Below are 16,219 nucleotides of genomic sequence, written 5' to 3'. Positions count from 1 at the left end.
AATCCCGCAGCAACAGCAATTACGAGTGAAATTGAAAATCTTTGCAGAAGTTTTACTTGAAAACAATTGATCCAACCGTTACGATGCTGTTGAATTTGGGTGCGTAGGACAGTATTATCTTGTTTTATTTCATTTTTTTTTTTTTATAAAACAATAGCAGTAATTTTATGGGATTTCGGTGCTATTTCTAGCAGATTTAGTGACAATGTAGGATTTAGTGCGTATATTTAGTTAATTCTGTCTATTTTTAATTACTTTTTCCGCACTACTTTTTACACCTCTGTATTATTTTGTGTTATTTTAATTTATTAATATTATAATTCATGTTATTTTCTGGTGATCTTTAGTTTTAGGGACGTATATCGGAGGAACAAAAAATAAATAATAATAAATAAATGCAACTAGACATTTTCATTGTTGTGTGCTGCCAACTTCTTTAGGTATGTCTGGTGATTTTTTTGTTTTGACTTGCATAACTGTCAATGGATCGCAGCTGGCTGTTCGTTAATTTCCGTGCAAACTCACACAAAAAACACCCATATATATATATATATATCTGTACTCTGTTTATCATTTTGTCCACGTTTTTTTTTGCAACGTCCTGTACCCAGATATGCATCTATATATACATGTAGGGTACTACTAAAGCAGCGCGGACCCGATCGCGCAGTCGCGCGTCCGTGCTAGCTAGTCTTGAGTGGTCGATCCTAACCCTAACCCTATCCCTAACCCTAACCCTATCCTAAATTTCTATATGAATATAAGATCGCCCAAATATGAAAACAAAAATGCCCGGAAAGTAACATTGGGTAGGGAAAAGCCTTCGGAAAATTAGATGTGTGTGTGTATAATATAAACGGCGGAGGTAAAGACTATGTATACTAACCGTTTTCGGTGTAACAAAAACCCCTAACCCTAAACACCAATGTACGTATTCTTTACTTTCGTCATTTTAAACATCTAACATTACAATTATGCAAAACTAAATGTTCAGATTTTTCTTTGTTTTAATTATAATTTGACATGTATGTGATCGGAAGAGTGGTCAACAAATTATGATGCATGTCAATATAATTTCCTTTATTTTTCTGTTTGAAAAGAATAACAATATGTATCTTCTGTTCAAAATTTTACAGCAAGGGTATCTAAACAAAAATACGGTTTAGCAATTTTAAATTTATCTTAGTTTCAAATACAAGGTGTGTGCATCAGTATTATTTCCGTGTATATATATATATATATATATATATATATATATATTAGGGATAAAATCCAAAATTACAGGTAAAAACTCAATTAAAATCAATTTATTAAAAATTAAAATTAAATGAAGTTTCACAGTATAAAATATATATAAATATATAGTTTTAGGGAAAAGAACCAAGGTTCATGAAATCATCGATGAAAATCCACTATCACATAGAAAAATTAATAATTAAAAGCACAATAAATGAGTATAATATAAAACACAGTAAATATCATAAGATAAATATAATATATATATACTAAAATCACCGGGAAACTCTCAGATTCCCAGCAACAGAGTTTTGTTTCGTAGCTTGGAAAGATTTGGCTGCTATTTCTTGCACGCTCTGCTACCACGTAACAGGTATTTCGGGTCCTTTATCGCAAGTAAATGTTACGAGAAAGCAAATCGTGCTAGAAATAGCAGCCAAGTCTTTGGAGGGGAGATACGTTGAATGCACTCGAAAAAAACCCAAACTATTTTACACTTAGGTTAGGAACAGGTCTTTTACGAAATATCTACCGTATTTTTAAAGTGATTTTCGCTTTAGAATATTTTTTAAATATGCCCAAAAACTTTTTTGTAATGATATTCACTTGAAAATAATTTTTTAAAAACATTAAAATATTGTCTCTTTAAAGAAAGCTAAAATATACTATTACATTCATTTAAAAATATTTGTAAATGATTAAAATATTGTGTTTTGCCCAGCAACAGAGTTTTGTTTCGTAGATTGGAAAGATTTGGCTGCTATTTCTTGCACGCCCTGCTACCACGTAGCAGGTATTTCGGGTCCTTTATCGCAAGTAAATGTTACGAGATAGCAAAGCGTCCTAGAAATAGAAGCCAAATCTTTGGAGGGGAAATACGTTGAATGCACTCGAAAAAAAAATGACTATTTTACACTTAGGTTACGAACAGGTCTTTTACGAAATATTTACCGTATTTTTAAAGTCATTTTCGCTTTAGAATATTTTTTAAATATGCCCCAAAAAATTTTTGTAACGGTATTCACTTGAAAATAATTTTTAAAAATATTAAAATAGTGTCTCTTTAAAGAAAGCTAAAATATACATACTTGCTGTAAAAAACAGCTTACATTTTTTAAATTACATTCACTTAAAAATATTTGTAAATGATTAAAATATTGTGTTTAATAAAAGCGAAAATAAAAATAGTAAAAAGAAAAAAAATCGTTTTTTTTTTTTTTCGTTTTCAACTCATTGTGTGTAATAGAAATATAAGAGCTTCTTCCCTTTCAGGCAGGATGAAGATTATTTTCGGAACGTTTTCCGATTATTCACCGTTTTACCTATTTATACCCTGAAAATCTCTAATATCTTGATAACTATTCTACCGATTTGCGCGAAACTTGTTTCATTTGATTCGTATTAACATTTCAGGGTAATCTTAATACAAGGTAATTTCCCATTATGTGCCAGTTGTGCTGACTAACATTATAAGCAAGCAAGATTGAAACTAACTTTTAATGTATTATAAATAACATAGTGCGCGTCAAAATTACGAAAATATGAAAATAACACTGACATCTCATTTTAACATATATATCTGTAGCGGGCTGGATGTGATGTGCCATATCAGGTCGATATGATGTAGTTCACTACTGAATGTAGCGTATAAATGTAACGCTTAAAAGTTCTCGCGTCGGAGTAACCAGTGAATATCCAGGAATCAACATCAAGAAGAACGAAATATTATTTGCATATGTCTATTCGTTTGCCCGACAGGTAGTTAATGAGACAGTAGCAATTCTTGTGATAATGACAAGGTTGGCTCGCTGATTAGTAGTTGATAGTGTAGAAAAAGGTTGTCTGTCAGTAGAGAATGAAAGAGTAAAGAATGCCCGGTGCTGACTAGAAAGGATAGAGGTGGCATCGTCTTTCTTGTGGCTGAGGAAAGTGCTGCTCTAGGTCATGGCTAACGCAAAAGAGCGTGTTGCTTCTTGGTCTCACTGACACAAACTAGCAGGTGTTGCTCTTCAGTCATAGCTGACACATATGAACAAGAGACAGGAAATTCTCTCTGTTATATAGACTGTGGTCAGTAATGTAGTCCAAACTCTAAACAAAGGACTAACCTCTAACTAAAGAGAGAGAGAGAGAGAAGCGTCCATGATGTGAGGTCGGGGAAATGTAATATTTTTTACGTGGTTAAAATAGTGATGATATAGAGGAAGAGAGTTAAAAACATAATTTTAGCACAGGGATGGTGTTCAGATGGTGAGATTAATGAATGGCAGAGGGAGAGAGATAATGGTGGTGGTGGTGGCAGGAGTGATTGGATAGTGAAAAATGTATTTTTATTTTTTATTGAACTAAGTTTTTTTCAATTCTATGAAATATTTGCACTTATTTACATGACAGATAGATATATGCAATTTAACTAAAGGTTGTATTGTATGTACGGGATGTTTTTATATTTATGGGAAAAAAGGGAAAATAAGAGTGAATATTTATTTTATGAATGCTGTGTATTAAGTCTATAAAATTGTGCATAAATTATATGAAGTGTATATATAAATTAATCGTATATAAATCATCGTATTTCAATTTCTTCCACTTTTCAATGAGTAGCAGATGAGTGATTATCTTTCCATACAGTCACAACACAGGCTACGTTTTCAGGTTTTGGGGATAAAGTTTTCAGAAATAACCCCATAGGTTTACCATTAATACCATGAAATATTCACGGGTGAAATACTGTGAATTATTAATATTATTAATAATAATAATGGTAGCATTATTATTGTAACGGTATGATGACAATATTATTGATTGCTTTTTTTTTTTTTTTTTTTTGCAGGAAATCAATCAATGCAATGTGAATATTTCATCCGTTATTCTACTCACTTGGGGGGTCATCTTCTATGAAAAGAAGAAAACATCGAAGTCTTAGTTTTATTTCTGTCATCTAGCTTTGTACAAGTCCTAGTACTTTACCAATTGTTTTACATTTTGTTGTTAAAATAAAAAATATTTCTCGGGATTATTCATTAAATATCTGCATACTTATGTATTGATGCAATAAAAAACATTTTCTATTTCAATGTTGATTGGTAAAGGAAATTTGTGAGTAGAAGAATTACACCATGTTGATTTTTATATTGTAGAATGGAATGTTTCAGTGGTGTCTTTTCTGAATAATTCTGTTTTCATAAACTGATTAGTGTATTTTCTTATGTATTTACCTCATTAGTCTTCTGTGACTACTTCAACAAGTAATGCAAACTCTGTCCTTCTCTGAAGAAGGTTATATTAAGATCAAAACTTCTTCAAAATTGTCTCATATTTGCCAAAATAATTCAAACAATATTAGTCATTGGCTAATAATGTATTTTTTTAAATATTACATTAAGTGTGTTTAGACACAGTGTTATGTATTACATGAAGTGACTTCGATTTAAAAAACGCTTTTATGTATATTTATTTGGCATTTAGTGAGAGTGTAAACAAATTGTAACTTTGTTGACGATAGACAGTTGAAAGTCGTGTGAGATTGAATGGAATTATAGATGAAAATTGTGTTTTCATTTCAATTTAAAAAATAATATTAATGAAATAGAAAAATTATGGCACACTACAAAAATGCAGAATCTAACGAATCTGATGAAGAACTATATTCTAATATCCCAGGTTATGCAACTGATATAAATTTCTATCCAAATCTCTCAGAAGATAAAAATGAATATTTCCCACCTCCTGTCAGACGAAGCGAAAGGCTCAAGAAGTTTTCATCTGAAGAATCCCTAAAACATAGCAGTGACAGACAAAGGAAGCGAAATGTAGGTAGAAACGAAGATATAATAAATAAAAATAATGCTGAATCCACCCAATCTAGTGAAGAACTGTATCCTAATATCCCACGTAAAGCAGCTGGTATAAATCTCTATCCAAATCTTTCAAAAGATAAAAATGAACATTCCCCATCTTCTGTCAGACGAAACAAACGTTTCCCAATATACAGCAGTGAAAGACAAGGGAGGCAAAATGTAGGTTGGAACGAAGATATAAAAAATAAAAATGTAAGAAATAACATTAACACAGGACATTTTCAGTCTGGAGAGAGTGCTGTACCTCATAAATGGATTTTTGGCTTAATCACTTTGATTTTACTTTCTTTAGGAATGCTTTTGGGTTTTTCTAAAGGAAACGAAAAAGAAAATGTTACAAATATAAATTTTGGCAATCTAAAAAGCAAATTTAAAACCCAGTCAAATCGTGTTTGGACTATCCTGAAAGCCAGTACGAATCACATCATAGCAGCAGAAGAACCTGATAGACCAGCTGTGATTATGATGGTTTTACCAAATAAAGAATCTGAACTTATGGCACTTTGTCTAGCTCAACACTTGTCACATGATCTCAACAAAATTCTTAAAGGGCAAGCCACATCAGCTACTTCATACCCTTTTATTAATGGTTCCAATTTTATAAACTATGAAATTAGTGATCAAAAATTAAAACTGGATAATTCCATACAAGATATTATTAATCAATGGAAGTCTGTGATAATTACTCACTTAGAGAAGTTTCATAGCCAAACTGTAATGTTTTTTCATGGTATCTGTGACACAACTGAAGCTAAGTACAAACGGATTGCTGTAATATTTCTACTGGAGACTTCTTATGGAATAACAAATGAAGCAGAGCTAGCATTATATTTAGAGAATTTGTGGAGTGACATGGACCGTATTAAAATTAAACCTCTTCTTTCACGGCTTGCCAACAATGTAATATTTTTGAACCAAGATAAAGGTTTTACAACCTGTTTGTAATTGCTGTTATCCTAATATGTGAACAATAAACATATATATGAAAACATATAAATTGTATATGTATATGTGTATATATATTGGGTCATCCCATAAATAATGTGAATTTTTATACTACTTTTATTATACTTTGATTTTTCAAAATTAAGATAAAGTTCTTTTTTCATCTAAAATATACTCTCCTTTATTTTCTACAATGCTCTTCCATATATCTGGTAGACTTTCAAGGCCCCTCTTCCAAAATTCACTTGTCTGTGAGGGTAAGTACTCCCCAGGAATGACCCACAAAGAGCAAAATCAAGCAGAATTTCTACTTGATCTTACGAAAAGTCTATTCATGAAGCAGATAATACTCTCTCCAACCAGGCACAAAAAAAAAAAAACCTGGACCTTTGTTTTACAAACAATATGGAAATTATCCACAATATAAATATATCACTGACAATATTCTCAGACCATAACATGATATAACTTCCTTTCTGTAGGATCTAGCCCTAGAATTGATGATCTTTACCCCGCAACATTTTAAAGACAGCATATCCCTGTCAGACACTGGACCTCAGCTTTTGGAATCTCTTGCACAGTTCAGGAACAAGTTTTCTTGAGATTATCCTTTTATATATACGTCCTTTGATCTTTGGTACTGAGGTTTTTCGTAATCTAATGGTGATCTCTGACTCATAGTAGATGGGTATAATTTGAGACACATTGCTTTGAAAGGGTGTTTGTAACTGGTATCTCTTTGTAATTTGCACTTGCTCAAGTTAGGGTTGGCACAAAACTGAGATGCAAAGTAGCCATTCATGCTGCAAGGACATTAGTAAGCATTCTTGCTGAAGATCCTAAGGTAGTTTGCACATTTAACTTTTTAAAAAGAAAATGAAAAACGTCTTTAATTTGGTCAGACATAATGTTATTCTCAGCTCAGTGAAAGAAAGGGCTCAAGAGCTCTTCCACTTCACTTGGCAAACTTACTTATCAATTCTTTGGGAGAGAAGTGCATCCTTTCTGTATCAGGAGTTTAACAAGGCGACTCACTTGATTCTGCACTATTTTGCCCAGAGCATCGATGATATATTTAGGCTGGATTCCGACTTAAATTTGAACGTCTGCTTGATGATGCTTGTTTAGGAGAGATAGGATCTTTACTACAACGAAGTTAATGTTAAATGACCTTAGCTGTAGAGGTCTTGAAGTAAATGTTTCTAAATATATTTTTATTATTTATTTCATAAAATGTATTTGTAAAACTATTCCATCATAGCTGAACATCCAATGACGCTCTCGCCACTGACCGCTATGATACTTGCATAGTGCAGTGTTGATTATGATGATGGTAGCAAGGATGTTGTTGGCACTCCGTCGCTTACGACGTCGAGGGTTCCAGTTGATCCGATCAACGGAACAGCCTGCTCGTGATATTTACGTGCAAGTGGCTGAGCACTCCACAGACACGTGTACCCTTAACGTAGTTCTCGGGGATATCCATCGTGACACAGTGTGATAAGGCTGACCCTTTGAATGACAGGCACAACAGAAACAGGAAGTAAGAGTGAGAGAAAGTTGTGGTGAAAGAGTACAGCAGGGTTCGCCGCCACCCTCTGCCGAAGCCTCGTGGAGTTTTAGGTGTTTTCGCTCAATATACACTCACAACGCCCGGTCTGGGAATCGAAACCGCGAGTCCGCTGCCCTAACCACTGGGCCATTGCGCCTCCACAGGTAGCAAGGATGAAGAGCAATCAAATGATATCTTTTCGAATATAGAATATTGAGTTACTTCCCCTGAAACGTTATTGCTTAATCTTCCTCAATAATTCTGTTGATTTCCTGCTATTGTTTGACACACATCTACGTTTGTCAGCTTCAGTTTACATTTACGTAAAGAAATAGATACAGCATTCTTTATGTTTTCCTGTAAATGCAAATCAACGTTCGCCATAAAGTCTAAAAAACATTCTTGGAAGCAGTCACTGCCAAATCTGCCTTAAGTTCTGACAACTTCAACATATTCTGCCACTTCCTATTCGCTCCTCCTACTCCTCATGATGCATTGCGCGATAACATCTTCCTCATATGTAAGTATCATTAATACAGGGTGTCCACAAGGTCTGGGTTCATGGAGTAAATAAAATCATAACATGAATAATTGAAGATAAGAAATAATAATTTCCTAAAGTATGCGTTAATCCCCATGTGGGTACATGGAGTAAATAAAATCTTAACGTAAACAATTAAATATACGAAATAATAATTTCCTAAAGTATGTTAACCCCCATGTGGGTACATGGAGTAAATAAAATCTTAACATAAACAATTGTTCATGGTGGTGCTCCAGCATGACCGCAGCCACTTGACTGAAACGCATAAATAAATTAATTAAATATAAAAAATAATTTCTTAAAGTATGTGTTAATACCGATGTACCCAGACTTTGTGGACACCGTGTATGATGTAGTGAATGACGTCATCTTCTCATACCGAAGGATTGCCTATTTATTTGTGTTAAATTTTTAAAACCGAAACAATGCAAATTATATATATATAAAAAAGTAATAATACAGGTCGATGCTTAGTGCTATTATCTGGTATTTCCTAAAGAAGTTGTCCTGACATTGAAATATTAGATAATAGTGCTAACCATCAGCATGTGCTATTACTATTTTCGTAAATTGCATTGTTTTGGCTTAAACACACACACACGTATATCAGACGATGTTTTATATAAATTATACTACTCTAAAATATTTGTTTGTTTTGATGAGTTCAGTTAGACAGAAGAAACTGAAGAAAAAAATAATTACGTAAAGATGTTTTAATAGATATACTGTATGTTGTCACGTATGAAAAGCTTCAATTAATACAGGGGTTCTTAATCATTTTTTTATCTATGAACACCTTTGATTACTATTTTAGGTTAACACTCGGCCACTAAAATGAAAAGTGTAATAGGTATTAAAAAAAAAATGTGCCCCCCCCCCCCCATGTCCCAGAATGTTTGGAAATTTTTTTTTTTTTCATTGAATGAATTCCGGTGATCTCCTAATATGCTACAAAACCCTTTTGGGGCTCCAGAAAACGAGGTGGAACCCTCGGAAATTTCATTCCCTCCCCCATTTTCAAATATTTTTTTGTTATTTCTTTCTTTTCCCATAATTTTAGATAACATTTTGCAGAAATACGTTTTCGAGAGAGTATAGATTACATTAGATTGAAAATTCAAAGAAGTCTGAAATGAATAAGTGAAAATGCAGAGGTTATAGAAGTTAGTGGTAACGAAGTGTGTGGAGAGATAACGAACGATAAACTCATCTAAAAAACTCGTTAGTATAAATCAAATCTAGTAGAATGCCTTCTACCGCAATGCTACTCTAAGTGGTGGTCTGCAGACTGGTGCCTGTCTCCGCGAACCATCAGCTGCCAGTACGCAGCAAGTTTCCAGAAAAGAAAGAAACATTATAAAATGCTTATGTAATATTGTATTATTTGTTTACAAAATAAATATAAGATGAAAAAAAATTGTCAACTTTTATTATATTCGTTATATATTTTGTTTCTGGAATAAATTAATATTACTAAGAAATATTACCGGTCCTTGGCACATTGAAAAAAAAAAAAAAAAAAAACTGCCCGTACGCCACATCAGATAGTTTGAGAAGCACTGCTCTACTCTATCTCTACACTCCAAGTATGCTTTATGTTCATACTATTCTCTTATTATTTCAGAATATCAGCTGACAGTGGAATAGAAGAATTTTTCATTTGACGTGCATCAATATTTATTTGAGAGATTAAAGGAAAATGTTATGCAGAACAGATATAACCCTGTTTATATGGGAGAATTATTGCAAAATACTTGCTTTGAACTGAGATTAATGGCAAAATTTCTCTACTGGAGTATCTGGATGATTTTGAATTCTATTTAAACTTGGATGACAAAAGAGTTTCCAGTATTTTCAAATACTGACAAAGGTAACAGTTGATGGAAATGTAACCAAAATATGTAGGAACATATGAAATAAAAAAAAAAAAAACAAGAAAAGATATAAACATTTGCAAATTGCGAGAGGAGGAGGAAAATTCTGGAAAGCAAATTAGGTGAAAAGCTTAAATGTAAAATACAGTCTAAAAGAATGAGTTTTCCTGATGATGTAAAGATTGAGGAAGGAAAAACATTATACCACTGTGATATCCTTAAAAAGTCATTCTCACAAACCATTAACAATCGTATTCGTACAGGAGAAAAACCATATCATTGTGATATCTGTGGTAAAACATTTTCTCGAAATGATCTCATAACTAGACATATACGTATTCATACAGGAGAGAAACCATATTGCTGTGATATCTGTGGTAAATCATTCTCTCAAAATAGTGAGTTAATTTCTCATAAACGTGTTCACACAGGAGAAAAACCATTTTGCTGTGATATCTGTGGTAAATCATTCTCTCGAAATGATCTATTAACTAAACACAAACGAATTCATACAGGAGAAAAGCCATATCGCTGTGATTTATGTGGTAAATCATTCTCTCAAAATGATCACTTAACTACTCACATACGCATTCATACTGGAGAGAAGCCATACAGCTGTGATATATGTGGTAAATCATTTTCTCAGAAGGATAGCTTAACTGTACATAGACGCGTTCATACAGGAGAAAAACCATATCACTGTGATATATGTGGTAAATCCTTCTCTCAAAATGATCATTTGAATAAACACAAAAGGAACCATATAGAAGAGAAGCCATATTGTTGTGATATCTGTGGTAAATCATTTTCTCAAGGACATAACTTAACAATACACAAACGGATTCATACAGGAGAGAAACCCTACAGCTGTGATATTTGTGGTAAATCATTCTCTCAAAATAGTGTATTAACTTCTCATAAACGTGTCCACACAGGGGAGAAGCCATATCACTGTGATTCTTGTGGTAAATCATTCTCTCGAAATGATCTCTTAACAAAACACAAACGCACCCATACAGGTGAGAAGCCATATTGCTGTGGTATTTGTGGTAAATCATTCTCTCAAAATGATCACCTAGCTAAGCACAAACGTATCCATACAGGAGAGAAGCCATATCACTGTGATATCTGTGGCAAATCATTTTCTCAAGCACATAGCTTAACTATACATAAACGCATTCATACAGGAGAGAAACCCTATTGCTGTGATATTTGTGGTAAATCATTCTCTCAAAGTGATAATCTAACTAAACACAGATGGAATCACATTGGCGAGAAACCATATCACTGTGATATCTGCGGTAAAACATTCTCATATGGACATACACTAACTAGACACAAACGCATTCATACAGGAGAGAAACCGTATTGTTGTGATGTCTGTGGTAAATCTTTTTGTCAAACAAGTCAGCTAACTATACACAAACACATTCATACAGGAGAGAAGCCATATCACTGCGTTATCTGTGGTGAAGCTTTCTCCCATCCATATACTTTAACTACTCACATACGCATTCACACAGGGGAGAAACCATATCACTGTGATATCTGTAGTAAATCATTCTCTCAAAAAGATACTCTAACTGCACACAAACGCATTCATACAGGAGAGAAGCCGTATCATTGCGACGTCTGCGATAAATCATTCTCTCAAAATAATCACTTAATTAGACATAAACGTATTCATACAGGAGAGAAGCCATACTGCTGTGGTATCTGTGGTAAATCATTCTCTCAAAATGGTGAATTAATTCGGCACAAACAAATCCATACAAGTGAGAAGCCATATCACTGTGACATTTGTGGTAAATCATTCTCTCGAAATGATCTCTTAACAAAACACAAAAATATTCATACTGGTGAGAAGCCATATCTCTGTGATGTTTGTGGTAAATCATTCTCTCAGATCAGTCACTTAACTAGACACAAATACATTCATACAGGAGAGAAACCATATCATTGTGATATTTGTGGCATATCATTCTCTCAAAAAAGTAACTTAGTTGCACATATATGTACACGAACTCAAGAATAACTGTATCAATGTCAAAATTCAGGTCTTTAAGTATATGACAGGAAATGTACTACTTAATTATTCTTGGTCTAATTAATTCTTTTTTCCCCTTTACTCTTTGTTACACTTAGTATATTTTTTCTCTCTATGACAGTAGATGAAGAAAATACTCCATCTAACATACTTTCATTTTTGTGAAGGCTTCTGGCCTTGTGGTTAGAATGTTGCACTCTCAATTGCCAAATCATAAGTTCAATTCTCAGACCAGACGGCATGTTATTTCTTTGGACAAAACACTTCATTTCACATTGCTTTAGTGCTGTGTAGGGAACTGGTATGCCAGAGAACAGACCCAACGTTTACTCTGTGTGTCGTAAGGGGCTACAAAAAGAAGTTTAGGTAGGATTTGCACTCTGACTTTATAAAACCCCTCACCAGTACTGACTACCCAAACAGACCCATGGTTTGGAAAGTTGTTGCCTGAGATGTATGGTAAATCATTCTCTCATTTAAAGAGTGACTCATGGTAAAAATATTTTATCATTTCAATGATTACATAAAACGTCAGTTATAAAAAATATATTTTAATAATTTTCCACTGAATTAAAAAACACAGTATTAAACATCATATAGTGTTTACAAGAAAGCCTTATCTTTGTTCCAGGCTACAAATCCAAGAAAAGAGATAATACAACCATTAGAAGCTAACAAACACTCTTGTCTGTCACTGCAAATAAATTTGATGCACCATGATCGTTGTTTACAGCGAAGTTGATTAGCTATTAACAATTTTGTTTGTGAACGTCACAGCCTATCACTGTTGCCAGGATATGTACCATTGATTCGTAGACCACAAACTTAATGACTGAACTAAAACACACATGTAAAGGGAAGATTTACTAACAGTGTTTAAAGCTTTCGTCTTCATTCAAAAATATTACATTGTTGGCAAGCCTTGAAAGAAGAGGTTTAATTCTAATATGGTCTATGTCACTCCACAAATTTTCTAAATATAATGACAGCTCTACTTCATTTTTTATTTCATAAGGAGTCTCCAGTAAAAATATTACAGCAATTTGTTTGTACATAGCTTCAGTTGTGTCACAGAGACCATGAAAATACATTACAGTTTCGCTGTGAAATTTCTCTAAGTGATTAATTATTATTGATCTGTGATATTTAATCAAGTTTTGAATGGAATTATCTAGTTTTATTTTCTGATCACCAATTTCATAGTTTACATACTCAGCACCATTGATAGCAGGATATGAAGCTGCCGTTGCAGTATGGCAATTAAGAATCTTAGTGATGTCATGTGAGAAGTGTTGGGCTAGACAAAGTGCCATTGGTTCAGATTTGCTATTTGGTAAAACCATCATAATCACAGCTGGTCTGTCAGGTTCTTCAGATGTAATAATATGATGAGTGCTGGATTTCAGGATATTCCATGTACGATCTGATTGGGTTTTAAACATGTTTTTCAGGGTTTTAATATTCTGTACAAGTTTCTTGAAAGGATTCACAGGTGGTTCGGATATGTTAGATATGTTGACTGCTTGAAAACTTTTTGATGGCACAAAACAACATATCAAAAATACACAGATTGACAAAACAACTGTCCACTTTGAGCTACCTTCACATTGCTCAATACGCTTCATGATGTCAGGCTTGTCTTTCACGTCCTGCCTGGAACGGTTACATATGGTCATTAAATACGAGTAATTCTTTAGCACTTTGTGGCATATAGCCTTTTTTTTTTTAACAGAAATATTTTGATAATTTATTATTGCAAGTTTGAGTCAATTTTTATTTATTTGTCACATGAAGTTGACAATATATTTTCCCTTTATATGACAAAAGCAGGCAAAAGGAAAATCTTCTAAAATGCAAAAAACCCAACAAGACTTTCTCTCTTTTTCTCTTTGTTGTTTTCAAGCAAAGAGCAAGGGCCTGAAATATTAGGATCTTCACTCCTTACAGTCATGAACTTAGCAAAATCTTCTTCATATAAACTTCCTTCGCAGGATTTCTCATTTTCTCTCTTCAACTAAGTAAAAATTTTCACTGTTGAGTCCTGAAAATATAAAAAAATAAACAAATAAATAAAGTAGGAAAGTTGCCCCCTTCCCCCACTTTAAAAAAAAAATCTTTTAGTCAACAGAAAAGGCAGTGCCCATGACACTTTTTTTAGGGCCTGTGAAACTGCTGAGGGCACTGATGGAGCAAACAAGTTCTAACCTGAGTGTTTGCAAACCTAAGGACCAGGCAGTGATGACTAAAGCCTACAGTCCCTCCAATCCCTCGCCTTCCGATTCTTCAGCCTTGGCCTTCAAGCAGACTATCCACATGCTAGAAATAACAGCCAAATCTCACGTCTCCGCCATGTGCGCCAAACCCTAAACGACCCTAGAACTAACCTCACCTTATCGTTACGTAGATGCATCGGGACCTCTGTATTTAAGTAGTGCCGAAGATTCAACTTAAATGGGTGTCCAGATCTCACATAAACTTTGCCTAATATGCGAAGAACTTATTTCGTCAACTCTGGCCTATCATCATATTGTTACGAACAAATCGTTTCTTGAACGACACCATGTGGCCTTAATACTGCAACAATCACGAGTAAGTTATAGAATGGTTAAAGATATAAATTTCTTTATTTTCTGGTTAACAACAAATTGGGGGGGGGGGCTTTTAGGTGAGGTTTCGTTTTGACTTGCAAACATGTCTTTTGGATCAGCTGATTGTTCGTTAATTTCCGTAAAATAATCTAATTTATTTTACTTTTGTTTTCAAGACGTGTGGAAAGCGACATTTGCTTCGAAATGAGAGCAGAAAGTGAAAGATGTATATATTTAAAATTCCGTTAAAAAGAAACTACGAAGAAAATTAGGAGAAATTAAATTCGTAGGACGAGTGGGGGGGGGGGTGCTAAATCGGCGTGAGGCCATCAAATAGAACAGTACAAGTGCTCGAGAGGCTATAACCAGCTGCCAAATGTGTGACTTAGTACGTACGATCAACGATGTTACAATTCCAACGTCAACAAAAACCAATTACAACAATAAGCAAAAGTTCAATAAAAGCGTCGAAGTGCGACAGAATAACTTCAATCTATACATGATAAATCTAAAAACTTAAATCCTCTCTATGTTTTTCAATTGTTTCCCGTTAAAAAGGAATTTATAAAAACAGAAAAGGTTTTAAATCAATGAAAGTAACATTGCAAGGCCATGGAATTATACAAACCGGAGTTATAAGTTGTTACACGTACTTCTTTGCTGTAAGTTTCTACTTTCTGTCTTGCAACAAAAATAATATTAATTACGACTTGTGAATGAACACTGACCTCGACAAATGTAAACTTACAGTTCCTTCCCTTAGCATAACTCTCCTCACAGTTGTTTTTATTTTAAACTTGAGTTCTCTTATCTTTTTAATTAGCAACACTTTTGCTCTTTTAAGCCGGCGGGTTAGCAGAATAGTTAGCACGCCGGGCGAAATGCTAAGCGGTATTTTGTCCGTGTTTACGTTCTGAGTGTGGAGGCGCAATAGCCCAGTGGTTAGGGCAGCGGACTCGCGGTTTCGAGGCTCCGGCAGGGTGGCGAACCCTGCTGTACTCTTCCACTACAACTTTCTCTCACTCTTATTTCCTGTTTCTGTTGTGCCTGTAATTCAAAGGGTCAGCCTTGTCACACTGTGTCACGCTGAATATCCCCGAGAACTACGTTAAGGGTACACGTGTCTGTGGAGTGCTCAGCCACTTGCACGTTAATTTCACGAGCAGGCTGTTCCGTTGATCGGATCAGCTGGAACCCTCGACGTCGTAAGCGACGGAGTGCCAACAAGCTGGCGGGTTGACAGAATAGCACGCCGGGCGAAATGCTAAGCGGTATTTTGTCCGTGTTTACGTTCTGAGTTCAAATTCCGCCGAGATCGACTTTGCCTTTCATCCTTTCGCGGTCGATAAAATAAGCACCAGTTGAGCGCTGGAATCCATGCAATCGACTTACTCCTCCCCACCGAAATTGCTATCCTCATGCCAAAATTGGAAACCAATACTTGTTTCAGTCATTTGACTGCGGCCATGCTGGAGCACCACCTTAAATTTCAGACCTTGTCTATAACAGAAAGGAATATTATTATTAATCAACATTTAGAAGTTTCTGGCAAATTTCTACTGTATCACCTGTT

General features: G+C 34.4%; 3 protein-coding genes across 5 annotated transcripts; 2 read left to right on the top strand and 1 right to left on the bottom strand.

The window, feature by feature from the left end:
* Positions 1-6,211, top strand: LOC106875616 (uncharacterized). Of its 3 annotated transcripts, none has more exons than XM_089339009.1 (2): positions 1-99; positions 4,070-6,211. In XM_089339009.1, the coding sequence occupies exon 2, from the start codon at positions 4,836-4,838 to the stop codon at positions 6,039-6,041; it is 1,206 nt and encodes a 401-aa protein (XP_089195135.1). In that variant the 5' UTR covers positions 1-99; positions 4,070-4,835; the 3' UTR covers positions 6,042-6,211. The 3 variants fall into 3 exon arrangements, with proteins under 3 accessions (XP_089195135.1, XP_089195136.1, XP_014779319.1); XM_089339010.1 differs by having other exon boundaries at positions 1-927; XM_014923833.3 differs by lacking the exon at positions 1-99 and adding an exon at positions 2,484-2,666.
* A 1,597-nt stretch (positions 6,212-7,808) lies between these two features.
* LOC106875614 (uncharacterized) lies at positions 7,809-12,139 on the top strand. Its single transcript, XM_014923829.3, has 2 exons — positions 7,809-8,113; positions 9,762-12,139. The coding sequence occupies exon 2, from the start codon at positions 10,169-10,171 to the stop codon at positions 12,044-12,046; it is 1,878 nt and encodes a 625-aa protein (XP_014779315.2). The 5' UTR covers positions 7,809-8,113; positions 9,762-10,168; the 3' UTR covers positions 12,047-12,139.
* Positions 12,140-12,593: 454 nt separating this feature from the next.
* LOC106875615 (torsin-1A-interacting protein 2) lies at positions 12,594-13,734 on the bottom strand. The gene has a single exon (XM_014923830.3). The coding sequence runs from the start codon at positions 13,732-13,734 to the stop codon at positions 12,925-12,927; it is 810 nt and encodes a 269-aa protein (XP_014779316.1). The 3' UTR covers positions 12,594-12,924.
* Positions 13,735-16,219: the final 2,485 nt, after the last annotated feature.

This window comes from Octopus bimaculoides, chromosome 21 (assembly GCF_046866305.1).
Source record: "Octopus bimaculoides isolate indiv1 chromosome 21, ASM4686630v1, whole genome shotgun sequence".
NCBI lineage: Eukaryota > Metazoa > Mollusca > Cephalopoda > Octopoda > Octopodidae > Octopus > Octopus bimaculoides.
Note: the sequence above shows the minus strand (reverse complement) of the source record. Positions and strands in the feature narration are given on the sequence as shown.

What these genes read in the sequence shown, in the direction of transcription:
- LOC106875615 (XM_014923830.3), bottom strand. Translation starts at nt 13,734, where the DNA reads ATGACCATATGTAACCGTTCCAGGCAGGACGTGAAAGACAAGCCTGAC.
- LOC106875616 (XM_089339009.1), top strand. Translation starts at nt 4,836, where the DNA reads ATGGCACACTACAAAAATGCAGAATCTAACGAATCTGATGAAGAACTA.
- LOC106875614 (XM_014923829.3), top strand. Translation starts at nt 10,169, where the DNA reads ATGAGTTTTCCTGATGATGTAAAGATTGAGGAAGGAAAAACATTATAC.